This window comes from Neolamprologus multifasciatus, chromosome 6 (assembly GCF_963576455.1).
Source record: "Neolamprologus multifasciatus chromosome 6, fNeoMul1.2, whole genome shotgun sequence".
NCBI lineage: Eukaryota > Metazoa > Chordata > Actinopteri > Cichliformes > Cichlidae > Neolamprologus > Neolamprologus multifasciatus.
This window is the reverse complement of record NC_140444.1, coordinates 38554271-38575589: the sequence shown is the minus strand read 5'-3', so window position 1 is coordinate 38575589 and position 21319 is coordinate 38554271. Positions and strand designations below refer to the sequence as shown.

Here is a 21319-nt window from a genome sequence, read left to right as displayed (position 1 = left end):
GTTGGCTGTTCCACACTGCTGACATTTTGTTTAGCCTAGCTACAGCAGCCTCCAGTTTCTCTTTTTTATCTGGAGCTGCCAGTCTCACCCGCCTAACCCTGTGCCTGTTTAGCGCGGGATGTCCCCCTAGTGGCCAATCTAAAAAACTACAACAGAAATGACAAGCCACTCTCTGACTAATGAAATAAGTTGGTATCGGTTCATGGTATCGGTTAACTTTTACGAGTATGAGTACACACATATTTTACAGTATCGGTGCATTCCTAGTAAAAAGTGTAAAAATGTTCTGCACACTGACTGACGAGAGTTTGGAGCATCTGAAGAGAGAAGGAGAACTTCATTATAGAATAAGGGAACAGTTTCGGTTAAAATACACACAGTACACCTGCTGATCAGTGCTGAGTCATGGAGAAGCTCAGTTACCAAAACAAACTTGTTGGTCAGGCTGTACAACTATTATTATCCATAACACAGCCTAGCATCACACACAGTCTGTTTGCAGGGTAGTGATGTTGTGTTTGCAGTAAGAAAACGATTACTGTTATCGTGCACATGTTTCCATCCAACGAGGCTCCAGCTTGTTGGCATCGGTGGAGCCATTACAGCAGGGCAACAGGGTGAACGGGCCTCCCAGCAATTATTACCCAATGGGAGGCGATTGCCCACCAGGTTGCCAAACACTTTTTTTCCCTCAACCAGACTGTGACAGCATTCCTGTTTGAACAGCTTCCAGCTGAAACGAAACAGCCTCGGGCGCTCTGTCTGCAGAACGAAAGACGGAAACGTTAGGAGTGTGGGCTCCCTGATAGACTTGATTGATCCCACAAGAGAAATGGATTTACAGCAGCAAGAGTGAAACCAGTACAGTCTACAATAAACAACACAGTTAAATAAAAGTGCCGTATACGCTGAGATAATACAGAAATGTAAATATATAAAGTGATAAAAGTTCAAATGAAGTTGGTTAAAAACAGTAAAATTAAGACTGATGTGTAGGAGAGAAGTGCAAATTGCTTTAAAGTCTTAAACGCCAACTTTTTTCCACTCAATAAAAGTTAACGTGAGGATTCCTGATGGTTATATACTGGAATATACTGCTGCATGTGCTGGGCTGTAGTTACATCGTATGGGTTTAAAATGAACAGTGATAATAAAAACTGAGAGGCTGACAGTGATCACTGCCTTTCTTTAGGGCTTGTTCAGATTCAACAGAACAAGATAGAAAACATTAAAGCATATTAAAAACATAACAGAGCAGTTTGGACCCAGAAGCAGGATTCATATGTCATCACTTATAGACCGCATAAAGCTGTATTTATATAACCTAAGATTAATCTTCATGTAGTTGTATGTATATCTATCTCACAGATTATTAACATTGGATACAATAGATTGCATAACATGGAATAACATTTGTATGATTTATAGGGTTTCTATTTCTTTCTGTGCATTTAAATAGATGTTACTATACTTTCCCTCTTTGTTTAGATAATAAAAGATGCTTACTGCATTATTTCCCCTAATTAGAAAGAATTTATTTTGATCGTTAAATCTGTTAAATTATAATATATGTTATCAACGCATTTCTTTAAATGTTCTGAGCCGAAGCCTGACTGTGCAAAATACCTGCACATCCTGTTTCCAAGGTGGTAGATTATGGAGAGTCAGGGTTTAAAAAACACAACCTTAACACCTTTAATGGGCCTACATCAGCAGAAAACATGACGACACATGTTAGGGAAAAATGCTAAATTAATAGAATATATCCGTGTGGGGATCTCCAGGGCTCGAGGGCTGGTTTTCCTGCAGATTTTAGATCTCTCCCTGGGTAAACACACCTGAATCACATGATTATTTCATTACCAGGCCTCTGTAAAACCTGAAACCTTTTACATCAGCTGTGTTGGATCAAGGACACATCTAAAACCTGCAGGACGCCGGTCCTCAAGGCCTGGAGTTGGACTTGAAATAAAAAGCACATGCATTGTCTAATTAGAGCTGTGTTTGCTCTGTGAGACAGAATTTATCTAAAACAGCATACCTCTACAGCTGCACCTGTCGAGCAGGTCTGTTTGGATAAATGCCGTGGGTGGGGTGGGGTGGGGGGGTTAAGAGGAGGGATCAACTAAACAATGAAGGAAAAATGACACGAATGTGAAAAGTGAAATCCAGACTGAGAGGAGCAAGAGAAGGAGAGGAACGAGCTACAGGGAACATCTCGTACAAACACTCAAATATAACCTCAGATAAGGTAAGACGTGTTAACATGTGAACTGTGGACTCTGTTCCTGTTGTTGGTCAGGATTAGTTCACCCAGCAGCCTGTAGAGCGTCATCTGTCTGTCAAAGGAAGCTCTGTATGTGCTTATATGTAACATAAGTACTGATATTTAATGTTATCATCCAGAGGACGGTCCACAGAGAGCTCGCTTACACTTATGGGTTATGTGCTTGATCGATAGGTGATTATGAGCAGTGTGTGAAAGTGTGTGAAAACATGGCTGTTGGTGGAGAACTCGTAAATCTCGTCTTTGTTCAACAGACCACAAAATTATCTGAGCATGTAAAAGTCATACGTGGCTGACGACACACGCTACCTGTTTATACGGCAGCTTTACAGCTTTAATAAATGATCTCACTGTGTAACCTCAGGAAATGGTTGTGCAGGCAGGTGTTATCGAGCTGCCTGTACGGTCGGATACTCCAAATCTGTTTCATGATGACGTGAAAGAAAGCAGCCGTGTGTCGCCACATGAAACTTCATATAAGCCTTTGACACCAGTGTGCTCACCAATCATACAGTCTGTTGTCGACATGTGTGCGCCGCCACGATACTTTTACCAAAGCTGGACTTATAAACCAAACACATTAATCGAATCACAACGACAGTGATGATGCGTCATTGTCGTCACACTGACTGTTGATCAGAGTTTCCCCCAAAGTCAAAATGGTCAAACTTCACATGGTCTTTGTGTTCTTATTGGTCAACAGTAATGTTCTGTCATGATGGGTAGGCGGGGCTAAATCACTATTTAAAAACCACGTTTTGTATTCAGTTAAGTTCATCATCGTCTAATAAAAAAGTGATTATTAATCTCACACATTTAATTGTGACCTAGACTTTTTCTAAGCACTGAGGTTGAAAGAACAACACAAACCTCCATCATAGGTTCACCAGTGTTAATATAAAGCATTGTGTTGCACACAGTTGTGATTTTACACATTACTTTTCATTAAATGTTGTCATCTTCTCTCTGAGGAAGCTTCAGGACACACACAGCTCTGTGATGTCTCTCATATCTCAGTAATGATCACTGTCTTCAGATTGTTTACCACATGACTGAGCAATGTACAAAAAGCAGCTGATCTTTGGATTTGTGAAGCTTCCATTCTGCTAATTTAACACGACAGCACGTTTCTGCCTGGTATGAAGAAACTAACAGAAAGATCACTGAGGTCACTGTGACACAAGCAGGCTTCCTTTCACGTCTCTTATTCATTCAATTCAATTCAATTCAATTTTATTTATATAGCGCCAAATCACAACAAATGTCGCCTCAAGGCGCTTCATAGATACAGAGAAAAGCCCAACAATCATATGACCCCCTATGAGCAAGCACTTTGGCGACAGTGGGAAGGAAAAACTCCCTTTTAACAGGAAGAAACCTCCGGCAGAACCAGGCTCAGGGAGGGGCGGGGCCATCTGCTGTGATTGGTTGGGGTGAGAGAAGGAAGACAGGATAAAGACATGCTGTGGAAGAGAGACAGAGATTAATAACAGATACGATTCAATACAGAGAGGTCTGTTAATACATAGTGAGTGAGAAAGGTGACTGGAAAGGAAAAACTCAATGCATCATGGGAATCCCCCGGCAGCCTACATCTATTGCAGCATAACTAAGGGAGGATTCAGGGTCACCTGGTCCAGCCCTAACTATATGCTTTAGCAAAAAGGAAGGTTTTAAGCCTAATCTTAAAAGTAGAGATAGTGTCTGTCTCCTGAATCCAAACTGGAAGCTGGTTCCACAGAAGAGGGGCCTGAAAACTGAAGGCTCTCCCTCCCATTCTACTTTTAAATACTCTAGGAACAACAAGTAGGCCTGCAGAGCGAGAGCGAAGTGCTCTAATAGGGTGATATGGTACTACAAGGTCATTAAGATAAGATGGGGCCTGATTATTTAAGACCTTGTATGTGAGGAGCAGGATTTTGAATTCAATTCTGGATTTAACAGGAAGCCAATGAAGGGAAGCCAAAACAGGAGAAATATGCTCTCTCTTTCTAGTCCCTGTCAGTACTCTTGCTGCAGCATTTGGATTAACTGAAGGCTTTTCAGTGAGTTTTTTGGACATCCTGATAATAATGAATTGCAGTAGTCTAGCCTGGAAGTAATAAATGCATGAACTAGTTTTTCAGCGTCACTCTGAGACAGGATATTTCTAATTTTAGAGATGTTGCGCAAATGGAAGAACGCAGTCTTACATATTTGTTTAATATGTGCGTTGAAGGACATATCCTGGTCAAAAATGACTCCAAGGTTCCTCACAGTGTTACTCGAGGCCAAGGTAATGCCATCCAGAGTAAGAATCTGGTTAGATACCATATTTCTAAGCTTTTCAGCGCTGAGTACAATGACCTCAGTTTTATCTGAGTTAAGAAGCAGAAAGTTAGTGGCCATCCAAGTCTTTATGTCTTTAAGACATTCCTGCAGTTTAACTAATTGGTGTGTGTTATCTGGCTTCATGGACAGATAGAGCTGGGTGTCATCTGCATAGCAGTGAAAATGTATGCTATGTCTTCTAATGATGCTGCCTAGGGGAAGCATGTATAATGTAAACAGAATTGGTCCTAGCACTGAACCCTGTGGAACTCCATAATTAACCTCAGTGTGTGAAGAGGACTCTCCATTTACATGCACAAATTGGAGTCTATTAGATAGATATGATACAAACCACTGCAGTGCAGTACCTGTAATACCTACAGCATGTTCTAATCGCTCTAATAGAATATTATGGTCAACAGTATCGAATGCTGCACTAAGGTCAAGAAGGACAAGCACAGAGATGAGTCCACTGTCAGAGGCCATAAGAAGATCATTTGTAACCTTCAATAAAGCTGTTTCTGTGCTGTGATGAGCTCTGAAACCTGACTGAAACTCTTCAAATAAACCATTCCATTTTATTCATGAAATAACAGTTTATTGTTGAATGCTGGAGCGATGTGCTTATACGACATGTTATCCTGCCAATCAGCTGATCTCAGTACAGCACACACTAAAGAAACATGAATGACTTGCAGGATTTTTTCCTCGTTGCCTCATTTAACTCGGTAATGATGACGTCCTGGCCGAGAATATTCCAGCCGAGCCTGAATTTCTTGATCTTGCGCAACTACTCCTTTGTATATTTTCACTGTGTGTTTTAGCTTTAGTGTGTTTAAGTTAAGGAAGTGCACACTCGCACTGAGAGGCTCACGTATCATGCTGCCAGCTCCAAAGAGCTTCTGAATCAGTTGATGGATTAGGCGAACAATTAATGTTTTAGAGTACACTTAGGTTACATGTTACCCAGGGGCAGGAATCCTCTCGGCACCTGTTTGTCCTTCACTTTTGATTCTTGATGGATATTGCCGAAGTTGAGCTTTAGACCAGTGATAATGAGATCATTTTAATGATAGTAATATATGAGCTAAGACTGGGGCTGTTAGGCTGTATCAGGCTGGACGAGTGAAAGCAGCCTATCAGTCCAGCTCATCCAGGTTTCAGGATGAAGCGAGTGTTTGCAGCAATACTGTCACTGTTCTATTCAATTTCAATTCAATTTTATTTATATAGATACAGAGAAAAACCCAATAATCATATGACCCCTATGAGCAGCACTTTGGCGACAGTGGGAAGGAAAAACTCCCTTTTAACAGGAAGAAACCTCCGGCAGAACCAGGCTCAGGGAGGGGTGGAGCCATCTGCTGTGATTGGTTGGGGTGAGAGAAGGAAGACAGGATAAAGACATGCTGTGGAAGAGAGACAGAGGTTAATAACAGATATGATTCAATACAGAGAGGTCTGTTAACACATAGTGAGTGAGAAAGGTGACTGGAAAGGAAAAACTCAATGCATCATGGGAATCCCCCGGCAGCCTACATCTATTGCAGCATAACTAAGGGAGGATTCAGGGTCACCTGTATATTATTGTGTAACAGTGACTGTTCCTCGTCTGCGGTCATGTGTTTTGAGTAAGTTAGCTGGGCCAGGACTTGCTGAATGGAATATGGCTCCCATCTTTCATAGCAGTGACCGACAGGTGCTTCGACAGGAAATGAAGGAAGCTGGTCAGAGGGCGTGGCTTGGGTGTGTCAGACACTTGAAGAACAGGTGGATGGATCGATAAAAACATCTAATCGTTCAAAGTTTATCACTTCAGCTTGTATTGGAGAGGTGGATGTTGCCCAAGATAATACCTCCATCCACTCCATCACTCACTGGCCAATCACAGGAGCAGAATGAGATTACCCATAATGCACCACTAAATGACAGGATATCATTCCTGTCTCTGGATATCTCTGTACAACTCCACAGTGCAGTAGTTCCAGCCTTACTATTGCATCCTCTGCAGAGAGAATAACAAGGTAACATACATATCCATGTATATATAGTTAATATTCTTTGCTATTAGTATCTCTTAGAGCTATTTTGTTTCTATTTTGTAACTTTGTAACATATTGTATTATTTCGTCGGTTACTGTTCTCACTCACTGGGACACATATTTTCAGGGATAATTAAAGAGTTCTGGTTCTGATTCAGTGTCGTTTGGAGTTCCCATGAACAAGCTCCAGACCAGTTCTGTATGAACTCGGTCTTTTCCTGTGGCAACGAGGATTAGATGAGATCTGAACAGTAAGGCTTTTGAAATTCATGTCTGGGACATTTATTCAATAGTTTGCTGATGCACACGGTTTAATATTCTTCTAATCTTCTGTCTGTCTCTATATGCAGCTTAAAACTAAATGGCTATGTCACTACCTGCTGCCTTCCTGTCTGAAGACCAGTTCACCTGCTCTATCTGTCTGGACGTATTTAACAAACCAGTCACAACACCATGTGGACACAGTTTCTGCCAAACCTGCATTTCCTCCTACTGGGACGGAAACAGTTCAAAAATGTACCAGTGCCCTCTCTGCAAAGAGTCCTTCCTCAAGAGACCAGCTCTCCACATCAACCTGACCCTGAAGGAAATAACTGAACAATTCAAGCAGATGGCCGGCTCTCCCATGGCTGAAAGAGGAACGGAGCCTTCCAGGTCCCCTTCCCATCATAATCAACCACTGTCAGCCAGATTCCAGAGGCAGGGCGAGATGCCCGAGAACATCTTTGCAGAAATGATGTCACGTTTTCAGCGCCTGCCAGACCCCGGGCTGCCTCAGAGTCGAGATGGTGCTCCCTTTGTCAGGACGGAGCATCACGACCCCCCACCACCTTACCCCAGGTACCGAAATACACTGAAATATTGCATTACAATATATTTGACTGAACCACATTAATAGTAAATGGACTGGATCTTATTAAGTGCTTTATACATGCCTCATTCACCCGTTCATGCAGCCACCTCTACCCTTCAGTGCTTCTCATGCAGCAGTCACACATTCACACTCTGGTGGATGTGTCAGCAGCTTGGAGTTGCTGTCTTCACTGAGGACATTTGGCGCGCGAACTGGTGCAGCCAGGGATTATATGTCTCCAAATCACAGCAGCAGTCACCTGAGGCCACAAAAAGTCTGTAAAGTTGGACTCAGTAAATGACTTCACATTTGTAAAGAGACGTTCACGAAGTTACCAAATAGTACCAAACAATCATCCAGAGAAAGGTTTGTCATTAGTGTCAGCGGGATGTTTGTGAGAGTAGTGCCACAACAAAGCATAAATTATTTAATATATTTTTTTATTTGTTCCAAATTTGACTTTATAACTTTTCAGGTCCATGCCTGTAGTGGTGAGGTATGTGGGGGACATTTTCATGTCCTCTACACAGAGTCATGTGAATGTTTGGGCACCCCTGATAATTCTCATATTTTTCCTTCATAAATCGTTATTTGTTTGGATCAGCAATTTCATTTCAGTATATCATATAGGAGACACACACAGTGATATTTGAGAAGTGAAATGAAGTTTATAGGATTTACAGAAAGTCTGCAATTGTTACTTAAACTAAATTAGGCAGCTGCATAAATTCGGGCACCCTTGTTGTTTTATTGACTTGAACACCTTTAGCACTGATTATTGAAACATAAAATTTGTTTGGTAAGCTCATTGACCCTTGACCTACATACACAGGTGAATCCAATCATGAGAACGGGTATTTAAGGTGGCCAATGGCAAGTTTTTCTCCTCTTTGCATCTTCTCTCGAGAGTGGCTACAAGGGAGCCTCAAAACAGCCTCAAATGACCTGAAAACAAAGATGGTTCACATCATGGTTTAAGGGAAGGATACAAAAAGCTGTCTCAGAGATTTCAGCTGTCAGTTTCCACTGTGAGGAACATAGTGAGGAAATGGAAAACCACAGACACAGTCCTGGTTAAGGCCGGAAGTGACAGGTCAAGGAAAATCTTAGATAAGCAGAGACGAAGGAAGAACAGTTAGAGTCAACCCACACACCAGCTCCAAACACCTGCAACATCATCTTGCAGCAGATGGAGTCGCTGTGCATCGTTCGTGGGGGCGATCGTGGCTCAAGAGTTGAGAGTTCATCTTGTAATCGGAAGGTTGCCAGTTCGAGCCGCGGCTTGGTCAGTCTCGGTCGTTGTCTCGGTCGTTGTCTCCTTGGGCAAGACACTTCACCCGTTGCGTTGTGGTGGTCAGAGGGCCCTCTGACCACCACAACGCGCCAGTGTTGTGGTGGTCAGAGGCGCCAGTGTCCGGCAGCCTCGCCTCTGTCAGTGCGCCCCAGGGTGGCTGTGGCTACAATGTAGCTGCCATCACCAGTGTGTGAATGTGTGGATGACAGGGTGTGTGAAATGGATGTGTAAAGCGCTTTACAGACCATTTACCATTGTTCAACTATTCTGCACACTTTACACCAGCAGATGCTGTATGAGAGAGTGAGGAAGCCTTTCTGTGCACGTGCCACAAACAGAGTCGCTTGAGGTTTGCTAAAGCACATTTGGACAAGCCGGCTTCATTCTGGAATAAGTTGCTGTGGACTGATGAAGCTAAAACTGAGTTATTTAGACATAACAAGAGGTGGTATGCATGGCGGAAACAGAGCACAGCACAGAGAAACACTTGCTGCCCACAGACAGTAAAATGTGGTGGCGCTGAATGAAATTGCTGATCCAAACAACCAGTGATTTATGAAGGAAAATCATGAAAATTATCAAGGGTGCCCAAACATTTGCATACCACTGTAAATGCTATAAGGCTCCCACAGAGAGGACCAGATTTACTAAGTGGACACATTAGCTTGATTCCACAGCAGAAACGCTTTGATGGGAGGATTCAGCAGCAGCAGTGGATGAGCAGACCTGATGAGGGAGCGAGAAATTAGGCCTAGACAACCTGCTGATACTTTTCATTCCTCGTGGGTTTGTAAACAATAACAGTTATATGTCGTTGGGCTGCTCTATGCTCTGCTGTATGCAGAGATCAGCACCTCGTGGCTGTTTGGTAGTTTGAGCTAAAATGCTTCAGACAGTCTCCGACCCCTGCTCTCAGCGAGTCCTCACCACGCCGACTGTCGAACTTTACAACAAAACGACTTTCCAGTATTAAGCACATTTTATGTTTATGCCTGTTTGATAAACCGTCCAAAGCCACAGAGATTCCCTTTGTTACCATGAATAGCACGAGTCGTCGTTTGCGTTAGAACGACCTGAGCCCCTCCACTCTTTTCCTTTGTTATTAAACCAACTCAGCAGTTTCAAATGATTGAAGAGAAGGCGAGTGGGCTTCTTTAGGTTTGTGAAGACAGCCGGCCTGGCGTCCACGAGGCTTCTTCACTTTTAAAACCACAGACGCCGACTCTGGTAATGGTTGTCCTCTTGGAAGGAGTGCTGAGACTTCTTAACCATTACTAATGGTATTAGTCCTCAAGTGAGACAAGGTTTTAGTACTGATGTTTACAACAGAAACATTTGTATGGTGCACGTTTCTGGAGTATTTTTGCATTACTCACAGCTCAAAAGCATCTTTTGTTTTATACGGGGTGTTGCTCCGGTCACCCACTGCCTAAAACAAGTGTCTCTTTGCAAACAGGAGGTTTGAACAGGAGGTGAGTGGTTGTGCTGTGTTCACAGATATCTCATCAGTATGACATTATGAACATGTAGGACAGGAAAAAACTGTGTGAAACAGATTGTTCAGAGGAGTGTCTGCATGTAGTATCAGTGTACGTATGACAGGAAATAAGAAAAGCAGAGTAAGGAAACCTAAACAGCTAAATGTAACCATGCACGTGTCAAACTGTAAACAACTGAATAATATGTCCTGGAAACCAGACGACGGGTTAATCAGTCACTTACATGTTACGGCTTTATTCAAATGTTGACATGTGCAGTGACTCGGATCTGCCGCCGTGCCCCGTCCACCTGAGAGGTCTGGAATTCTTCTGTCGCACTGATAACGTGTGCGTGTGCAGCACGTGTGCGGAGACATCGGATCACCTAGGACACAACATCGCCCCCGCCAAACGAGAGTGGCACTTGAAGAAGGTTTGTGCATGTGGTGGTTGGCTCACAGCTAACTGGGCCTCATTGACTGGTTTAGTAAAAGTTCTGTATTTCTTTAATTTTCAGAATGTTGAAGGTTTTTCCCTCACAGGCTCCTGATATGCTGTCATGGCATGATTCTCATTTTCATGCCAGTCCAAACTGGAATGATGAATTCCAGTTTGGACTGGCATGTCCAAAGGTCAGAGTATCAGGTGGAGCTGTGAACATCCTCACTGCTAAACTCTGGTCTGGACCACACAGCTGTGCTTTCATGCACAGTCTGTTCGAACTGTGTCTCTAGGTTTGTGTCTGTGCAGAACCACAGTGGATGAATCCAGATGTGACTGCAGGCTTTCAGCTTTGATTCAGCAGCTTTAGCAGAACTGCTGCACTCACTGTTCAGGAGTTAGAAGCATTTCTACACAGTCTCGCTTTTTCAGACGCTCAAGGTGAACGAGAGTATTTTCAACATTTTAATTTTTAAAAGTTGAATATTAATACACACACATTTAAATTAGGGATGCACCGATACCGATACTGGTATCGGGTATCGGGGCCGATACTGTAAAATGTGTGTGTACTCATACTCGTAAAAGTTAACCGATACCATGAACCGATACTAACTTATTTCATTAATCAGAGGGTGGCTTGTCATTTCTGTTGTAGTTTTATAGATTGACAGGCACAGGGTTAGACGAGTCAGACTGGCGGCTCCAGATAAAAAAAGAGAAACTGGAGGCTGCTGTAGCTAGGCTAAACAAAATGTCAGCAGTGTGGAACAGCCAACTTTAACTCAGGTTTTGGAAAAGCGATGAAAAATGTCAAGAGAAAATCCACGGGCAGTTTAAATAACAGAGACTCTGAGTCATTTTATCGCTCTGGATGACCAGCCAATGCTGGCCGTGGAAAACAGGATTCTTCTCAGCATACTCGAGCTGCGATATGAAATTCCCAGCCGCCCACACAGTGCCAATAGTTCAGTGATATTTTGTAAAATTACAATGTGGAGACTCTGCAATAATTTAACAGAAGTGCTTGGGAGGGTTTTCTCCAAGCATGACATCCCGGTGTACTTCAGACCCAGCAACACACTCAGACAAAAACTGGTTCACCCGAAAGACAAAACGCCAAAACACAGACTTAACAATGTGGTGTTTGCTGTACAGTGCAGCGAGGAATGCCCAGACCTCTACATTGGAGAGACCAAACAGCCACTTCACAAGCGCATGGCACAACACAAAAGAGCCACCTCCACAGGACAAGACTCAGCAGTCCATCTGCATCTTAAGGATAAAGGACACTCTTTCGAGGATGCCAATGTTCACATTTTGGACAGAGAGGACAGATGGTTTGAAAGAGGAGTGAAAGAAGCATCTATGTCCACTGTGAGCGACCATCTTTGAACAGAGGCGGTGGTTTACGACACCAACTCTCTGCCATCTATAATCCAGTTTTGAGTTCCCTCCCCAGACACCTTAACGCCCACCCACACCCTGGGCCATCTGACCTCAGGAATTCGCATGATAAGGTGGGGCCAGATTTCACAATGAACTCACCCGAAACTCTGGCTGATTGGGACCCACACCCAGTTCCACACCTTGGCTCAGGCGATTAGAGGATAATCAGGGGGTCCTTTTGTCCCTCTGTGGGGGGACACTCCCACCAGGTTTATATCTGGGACTCTCCACAATTTGACCTTAGAACTGAAGAAGCCTCTCGGATGAAGGTGAAACGTCTTCAAGCAACTTAAAGAAGTCCAGACGCTTTTCTTTGCAAGCTCCTTTGACAACAGAAGTGCTTATTTTTCACTTGAAATTTTTGTGGTCATTTTTATTAAGATTTTATTTTTTATCGGCAGGAAATATAATAAAACCTGTCTTCCAATTAATTGTATTTGTGTGTGTGTGTGTGTGTGTGTGTGGTAGAAGTATCGGTTTTTGTACTCTGTATCGGCAAGTACTCAGATCCAAGAATCGGTATCGTATCGGTTTGAAAAAATTGGTATCGTTGCATTCCTGGCTCGCTCTGTGGTATAGTATCACTTCCTGTTCCTGCTCAAACACAGTGGTGTTTCTGAGTAGCTTATTTGCTTAGCAGTTTAATTAACAACTTTTAAATACATTCTTTTTTCATAGTATATTCTTCACGTGCTTCATCCGAAGCACACTTTCTGTGTACTCACTACCTAATTTTTAGCCAAAGTATTCACTCACTGTCTCTGTACTGTTTCGCTAGCTTAGCTCGTAGCCGACTCGTTAGCACCATGGCTACTTCACCTGTCCCTCCTGCACTTTCTTGCTCATTGTGTCAGATGTTTAGTTACTCCTCGGCCTCCTTTAGCAGTAATGATATCTGTAACAAATGTAGCATATTTGCAGCTCTGGAGGCCAGGATTACTGAATTGGAGACTCGGCTTCGCACCCTTCACTCACCCTTAGCTAGCCAGGCCCCTGTAGCTGGTGCAGCCGAAGATAGCGTAGGCCCCGCTAGCTGTTCCCCGGCAGATCCCAAGCAGCTGGGGAAAGAGGGTGGCTGGGTGACGGTGAGGAGGAAGCATAGTCCTAAACAGAAGCCCCAGGTACACCACCAACCCGTTCATGTGTCTAACCGTTTTTCCCCACTCGGTGACACACCCGCTGGGGCTCAAACTCTGGTAATTGGTGATTCTGTTCTCAGACATGTGAAGCTAGAGACACCGGCAACCATAGTCAATTGTCTTCCAGGGGCCAGAGCAGGCGACATTGAAGGAAATTTAAAACTGCTGGCTAAGGGTAAATGTAAATTCAGTAAAATCATAATTCACGTCGGCAGTAATGACACCCGGTTACGCCAATCGGAGGTCACTAAAATCAATATTGAATCGGTGTGCAACTTTGCCAAAACAATGTGGGACTCTGTAGTTTTCTCTGGTCCCCTCCCCAATCAGACCAGGAGTGACATGTTTAGCCGCATGTTCTCCTTAAATTGCTGGCTGTCTGAGTGGTGTCCCAGAAATGATGTGGGCTTCATAGATAATTGGCAAACCTTCTGGAGGAAACCTGGTCTTGTTAGGAGAGACGGCATCCATCCCACTTTGGATGGAGCAGCTCTCATTTCTAGAAATATGGACAAATTTATTAAACCCCTCAAAACATGACTATCCAGAGTTGGGACCAGGAAGCAGAGTTGCAGTCTTACACGCCTCTCTGCAGCTTCCCTCCTCCTGCTACCCCCCCCAAAAACCCATCTCCATAGAGACTGTGTCAGCTTCCAAAAAGACAAAAAACAAACTAAAAACCAGCAACAAACAACTTAAACATTTACAAAGAAAGAACAATACAGTATCCACATCTGAACCAAAGAGTAAAACAGTGAAATGTGGATTATTAAATATTAGGTCTCTCTCCTCCAAGTCTCTGTTAGTACATGACTTAATAATTGATCAACAAATTGATTTACTCTGCCTTACAGAAACCTGGTTGCAGCAGGATGATTATGTTAGTTTAAATGAATCAACACCCCCGAGTCATTCTAACTACCAGAAACCTCGAAGCACAGGTCGAGGGGGAGGTGTGGCAGCAATTTTTCACACCAGTCTATTAATTAATGAAAGACCAAGACAGACTTTTAATTCATTTGAAAGCCTGATGCTTAACATTGTCCACCCCAGCTGTGAAACTCAGAAACCAGTCTTACTTGTTATCATCTATCGTCCACCTGGGCCTTACACAGAGTTTCTGTCTGATTTCTCAGACTTTATATCTAATTTAGTTCTGAGCTCAGATAAAATAATTATTGTGGGTGATTTTAACATCCATGTTGATGCTAAAAATGACAGCCTCAACATGGCATTTAATCTGTTGTTAGACTCAATTGGTTTCTCTCAAAATGTAAAAGAACCCACCCACCACTTTAATCACACTCTAGATCTTGTTTTAACATATGGCATAGAAACTGAACATTTAACAGTGTTTCCTGAAAACCCTCTCCTGTCTGATCATTTCTTGATAACATTTACATTTACAATAATTGATTACGCAGCAGTAGAGAGTAGACTTTATCAAAGTAGATGTCTTTCTGAAAGCGCTGTAACTAAGTTTAAGAATATAATCCAGCCACTGTTATCATCGTCAATGCCCTGTACCAACACAGAGCAGAGCAGCTATCTGAACGCTACCCCAACAGAGGTCGATTATCTTGTTAATAATTTCACCTCCTCACTACGTACGACTCTGGATACTGTAGCTCCTGTGAAAACTAAGGTCTCTAATCAGAAGTACCTGACCCCGTGGTATAATTCTCAAACACGTACCCTAAAGCAGATGACTCGTAATCTGGAGAGGAAATGGCGTGTCACAAATTTAGAGGATCATCATTTAGCCTGGAGAAATAGTTTGTTGCTTTATAAGAAAGCCCTCCGCAAAGCCAGAACAGCTTACTACTCATCACTGATTGAAGAAAATAAGAACAACCCCAGGTTTCTCTTCAGCTCTGTAGCCAGGCTGACAAAAAGTCAGAGCTCTTTTGAGCCAACCATCCCTTTAACGTTAACTAGTGATGACTTCATGAACTTCTTCACAAATAAAATTTTTATCATTAGAGAAAAAATTACCAATAATCATCCCACAGATGTAATATTATCTACAGCTACTCTTAGTTCCATTGATGTTAAGTTAGACTCTTTTTTTCCAATCGATCTTTCTGAGTTAACTTCAATAAGTTACTTCCTCCAAACCATCAACGTGTCTTTTAGACCCCATTCCTACAAAACTGCTCAAAGAAGTCCTGCCATTGATTAATTCTTCGATCTTATATATGATCAACCTATCTCTAATAATCGGCTATGTACCACAGGCCTTCAAGGTGGCTGCAGTTAAACCTTTACTCAAAAAGTCATCTCTAGACCCAGCAGTCGTAGCTAATTATAGGCCAATCTCCAACCTTCCTTTCATATCAAAAATCCTTGAAAGAGTAGTTGTCAAACAGCTAACAGATCATCTGCAGAGGAATGATTTATTTGAAGAGTTTCAGTCAGGTTTCAGAGCTCATCACAGCACAGAAACAGCTTTAGTGAAGGTTACAAATGATCTTCTTATGGCCTCTGACAGTGGACTCATCTCTGTGCTTGTCCTTCTTGACCTTAGTGCAGCATTCGATACTGTTGACCATAATATCCTATTAGAGCGATTAGAACATGCTGTAGGTATTACAGGTACTGCACTGCAGTGGTTTGTATCATATCTATCTAATAGACTCCAATTTGTGCATGTAAATGGAGAGTCCTCTTCACACACTGAGGTTAATTATGGAGTTCCACAGGGTTCAGTGCTAGGACCAATTCTGTTTACATTATACATGCTTCCCCTAGGCAGCATCATTAGAAGACATAGCATACATTTTCACTGCTATGCAGATGACACCCAGCTCTATCTGTCCATGAAGCCTGATAACACACACCAATTAGTTAAACTGCAGGAATGTCTTAAAGACATAAAGACCTGGATGGCCACTAACTTTCTGCTTCTTAATTCAGATAAAACTGAGGTTATTGTACTCGGCGCTGAAAAGCTTAGAAATATGGTATCTAACCAGATTCTTACTCTGGATGGCATTACCTTGGCCTCCAGTAACACTGTGAGGAACCTTGGAGTCATTTTTGACCAGGATATGTCCTTCAACGCACATATTAAACAAATATGTAAGACTGCGTTCTTCCATTTGCGCAACATCTCTAAAATTAGAAATATCCTGTCTCAGAGTGACGCTGAAAAACTAGTTCATGCATTTATTACCTCCAGGCTGGACTACTGCAATTCATTATTATCAGGATGTCCAAAAAACTCATTGAAAAGCCTTCAGTTAATCCAAAATGCTGCAGCAAGAGTCCTGACAGGGACTAGAAAGAGAGAGCATATTTCTCCTGTTTTGGCTTCCCTTCATTGGCTTCCTGTTAAATCCAGAATTGAATTCAAAATCCTGCTCCTCGCATACAAGGTCTTAAATAATCAGGCCCCATCTTATCTTAATGACCTTGTAGTACCATATCACCCTATTAGAGCACTTCGCTCCCGCTCTGCAGGCCTACTTGTTGTTCCTAGAGTATTTAAAAGTAGAATGGGAGGGAGAGCCTTCAGTTTTCAGGCCCCTCTTCTGTGGAACCAGCTTCCAGTTTGGATTCGGGAGACAGACACTATCTCTACTTTTAAGATTAGGCTTCAAACTTTCCTTTTTGCTAAAGCATATAGTTAGGGCTGGACCAGGTGACCCTGAATCCTCCCTTAGTTATGCTGCAATAGACGACGACTGCCGGGGGATTCCCATGATGCATTGAGTTTTTCCTTTCCAGTCACCTTTCTCACTCACTATGTGTTAACAGACCTCTCTGTATTGAATCATATCTGTTATTAACCTCTGTCTCTCTTCCACAGCATGTCTTTTATCCTGTCTTCCTTCTCTCACCCCAACCAATCACAGCAGATGGCCCCGCCCCTCCCTGAGCCTGGTTCTGCCGGAGGTTTCTTCCTGTTAAAAGGGAGTTTTTCCTTCCCACTGTCGCCAAAGTGCTTGCTCATAGGGGGTCATATGATTGTTGGGTTTTTCTCTGTATCTATGAAGCGCCTTGAGGCAACTTTTGTTGTGATTTGGCGCTATATAAATAAAATTGAATTGAATTGAATTGAATCCCTAATTTAAATATAAGACTTGTATTTAATATTTTAATGAAAAACGGCTCCCTTATGTTTCGAACCCTGAACTGTAACCATCTCCAGCTGCTTGTTCGTGTGTCTCTGTGCCTTCAGTTTGTATTCAATAAGCGGCTCTATAGAGTTGAGTTAGGCTGACTGACTTTGTTATAATATCCCATTTCTTTATCTTGATAAACTCTTCGGTTGCTTTTGCTTTGGCCCATTATCCAATCATGTTGGCTCTCACTCATCAGAATTCACACGACGTCTATCAGCAGTAACACAGATACCTGAAAGCCCTGAATTAAAGCTGAAGATCTGCACTTCAATCATATATTCAGTGTTTGTCAGTTGATTTTAAATCAAAGTCAACTGTCACTGACAAACAAACTGTGCATCTAATTGTATATAAACATGCACCTGCAGCAGAGCATGTTTAATTCATTGGTTATTAGACACAGTGTGTGTTTTCTGTCTCATACAGGCTCAGTTAGGCCTTACTGAGGCGGAGCTGAAGGAGCTCATCAGTGAGAGAGAGAGAAAAGTGGAGGAGGTGCACAGCTCGCTGCGAGAGATAAAGGTGAGTGATGTGGTGTCAACACGACTGCAGGATCGTATGTGTTTATTCTCTCACACGTGCACTTTGTTTGTTTGTTTTGTTAAGATAGCATGCTACATTGTTCCAGGAGCCAATCAGAGAGCAGAGATCTTTAGCTGACACTTAAAAACTGTTTGTATTCATGTGGCCGAGCTGTTCATGTTTAATGAAATCAGAAAAGAAAATGACAGAATAGATACACTTTCGTTTGTCACATTTTGCATTTATGGTTGTCTCTGAATTCTTCTTTTCTACTTTTCCGCTGGTCGCTGTGCTTTAATCAGGATACTGCAGAGAGAGAGACGGAGGGAGCCGTTTGTGCTTTTTCCAAGCTGATCTCCAGCGTGGAGCACTGCCAAGCTGAAGTCTTGGAGGTGACCAACTACAGAGACAATCATACTATTTTTGTCTCAAAGCAGACGAGACATTTGTCGGCATATTTGTGAACACACGCTTTCTGTGGCACCCAGGTGATAGAGATGACTCTTCGAGCGGCAGAGCGCAGAGCTCAGAGCGTGCTGAGAGAGCTGGAAGAAGAAATAGCTGAGCTCAAGCGCAGGAGCTCAGCACTGAGTCAGCTGGCTCTGTCTGAGGACTACATCTTCTTTCTCAAGGTATGAAGAAATAATGAAATGACGCACCAGATAAAATAATACAGACGTTTGCAGTGCTCCACTAGTTACTCTAAGAAAGTAGCTATAAGTCCAGTTAAGGAATATACTGACGAGGTGAGAACTGAGATGCAGAGATGTGAAACCCTGGATCAGGATTACTCATCTTGCTAGAGGCACTCGCTGCTGGGAGACATGAACATGTCTTCTCCGCTCTCCACTCTACTCCTGATGCTTTTATGTTATTGTTTGCATAAAACTACCAAATGATTGTCAGCAACGAGTGAATAAAGCTGATGAGCCCATTCAGTTGCTAGAGGTTGCTGTTAGTCAGTGGGAAATTTCTTCCTCAAGCCTTGGACCAGTCGACCAGTCATTAGAAAAGAAGCATCCCCAAGCAGCTGGCAAAAAGTTTGTGATTCATTTGTCAGCAGCATGTTGTAGCACTGTAGTTTAGCTGAAGTGAAGATTTAAACTAAATGTTGTGTCTTTTGAAACACATCGGCTGTGGCTGAGGCATGACTTTTCTGGTTTGTGCCACACCTTATACTCCTGCTCAGCCAGCAGGTAGTCAGTAGCAATCTGCTAGCAATCAAAGCATTTACTGGGAGGTTTTTGGTGCAAACTCCAGGAACCACTGCCAACTACCTTTCCAGCAGAAACTACTGATGTTTCCAGATGTAATCTGCAGTGAGGGGAGGGAGTGCATGGACGAGAGTCTGGAAAAGAGCAGATATGTTCTGGAGAGAAGAGAGAATGAAGGTTAGAGTTCAATGAGAGGGAGACAGGTGAACATGTAAGGAGTACATGGATGAGTTTGAAGGACGGTGCATGAGAGCGGTGCAGAAGAGAGAGCAGCAGGGTGGACCTTTTCCTAAACCGCCGATGAAAATGAAATCGGTGATTACTGGAATTTGTTATTTGGCCCTAAGTAACTGGAATTTGGCTACTTTGAGCATATAGTGTGATTAACATGATATGTAACATAGACTGTATGTCTTTACGATACTGGTATCGGGTATCGGGACCGATACTGTAAAAATGTGGTATTGGTTAACTCGTAAAAGTTAACCGATACCATGAACCGATACTAACTTATTTCATTAATCAGAGGGTGGATTGTCATTTTTGTTGTAGTTTTTTAGATTGGCCACTAGGGGACATCCCGCGCTAAACAGGCACAGGGTTAGACGAGTAAAAAAAGAGAAACTGGAGGCTGCTGTAGCTAGGCTAAACAAAATGTCAGCAGTGTGGAACAGCCAACTTTAACTCAGGTTTTGGAAAAGCGATGAAAAATGTCAAGAGAAAATCCACGGGCAGTTAAAATAACAGAGGCTCTGACTCATTTTATTGCTCTGGATGACCAGCCAATCCCGGTCGTGGAAAACATAGGATTGCACCGTCTTCTCAGCATACTCGAGCTGAGATATGAAATTCCCAACCGCCCACACATCAGGGAGATAATGGTGCCAAAACTTTCTAAAGAGGTAAAGACAAGCAGTGTGTGTGCGATGTCAGTCCTTGGTTTAACGGCACAGTGGACTGATGATCCACGGGCAGATGAGGAGTTCGTCAAAGCCAAATACTTTCGTTATTTTGTTTGTTTGTTTACATTATGGACACTCTGCAATAATTTAAAAGTTTATTTTATTCTCAAACCTAATTTGTATTTATTTTATTCCAAACAGAAGTGTTTATTTATTATTCTGAAAGCTCGAGACAGTGCCAATAGTTCAGTGATATTTTGTTAAATTACAATGTGGAGACTCTGCAATAATTTAAGAGAAGAGCTTATTTTTCACTTGAAATTTTTTTGTGGTCATTTTTATTAAGATTTTATTTTTTATCGGCAGAGAATAAAATAAAACCTGTCTTCCAATTCATTGTATTTGTGTGTGTGTGTGGTAGAAGTATCGGTTTTTGTACTCGGTATCGGCAAGTACTCAGATCCAAGTATCGGTATCGTATCGGTTTAAAAAAATTGGTATCGTTGCATCCCTACTTTATGACATTCCTATCCCCCTGCAGACGTTCCCTTCCCTGTCTGCACCTCCGCCGGCTAAGAACTGGTCCGGAGTCTCTGTGTCATCTCAGCTGACGTCAGGTGTGATTCTCAGGTCCGTCAATCAGATGATGGAGCAGTTTCACAAAGAGCTGCGAGTACTGCCAGAAATCTGTAAGTCTTCATTCCCACCTCAAGTTACACTGGGCAGTAAAGTCATGTTGAAGATTCAAAAGAGCAAATAGTGTCTGTAAACCTTTGCAACTCAATGGAACGTCTGTACAACAGCAACGTAGCCAAAAAAAGACCATCCACCAAGTTCAAACTCTGCATGATCATGTTTTCATTAACAAACATCAAATATTAACTGAACATTACAAAAATGTGTCTCTCCGTACTGGTAGGTCAGCAATCGTCATCAATCCAGTCGTTATCTAGACCCAACCTGAGTAAGTGTTTTAATGACAGCACACAGTTCTTTACATGCTAATATTCTTCTTCTAATGACTTGAAGAAAATGTCAAGAAGTCAATTTATCACATTTTCTTTGCAGAGGTTAGGAGGGTTCAAGAATATGCAGGTATGGACTTAAATCCTTTTAGCATTTACTTTTGTTTGAGCCCCGAGCTAAACTGTCAGGTTTTTAGAAACTTTCAAAGACGTTTTGGCATTTACAGTTTACCGGACATCATTCATCTTTAACCCGAACTCAAGTCAAGTCAGCTGTTACAGGATGGAGGAACTAA

The 21319-nt window shown here is 42.5% G+C and overlaps 1 protein-coding gene across 3 annotated transcripts in view; it reads left to right on the top strand.

Annotated features, from left to right (window-relative positions):
- The first annotated feature begins 2129 nt into the window (after positions 1–2129).
- LOC146517684 (E3 ubiquitin-protein ligase TRIM21-like) overlaps positions 2130–21319 on the top strand; it is a 22851-nt gene continuing 3661 nt past the window's right edge. Inside the window, exons 1-10 of one of the 3 annotated variants that reach the window (XM_085163870.1) lie at positions 2130–2251; positions 6798–6890; positions 6990–7479; positions 10544–10697; positions 17847–17942; positions 18245–18334; positions 18431–18574; positions 20600–20747; positions 20978–21022; positions 21127–21153. In XM_085163870.1, the coding sequence (XP_085019996.1) occupies positions 7001–7479; positions 10544–10697; positions 17847–17942; positions 18245–18334; positions 18431–18574; positions 20600–20747; positions 20978–21022; positions 21127–21153 (1183 nt within the window). In that variant the 5' untranslated portion in view covers positions 2130–2251; positions 6798–6890; positions 6990–7000. Of the gene's footprint in view, positions 2252–4359; positions 6622–6766; positions 6891–6989; positions 7480–10543; positions 10698–17846; positions 17943–18244; positions 18335–18430; positions 18575–20599; positions 20748–20977; positions 21023–21126; positions 21154–21319 lie in introns of those variants that run through there. The other 2 variants (XM_085163868.1, XM_085163871.1) reach the window with 2 other exon arrangements.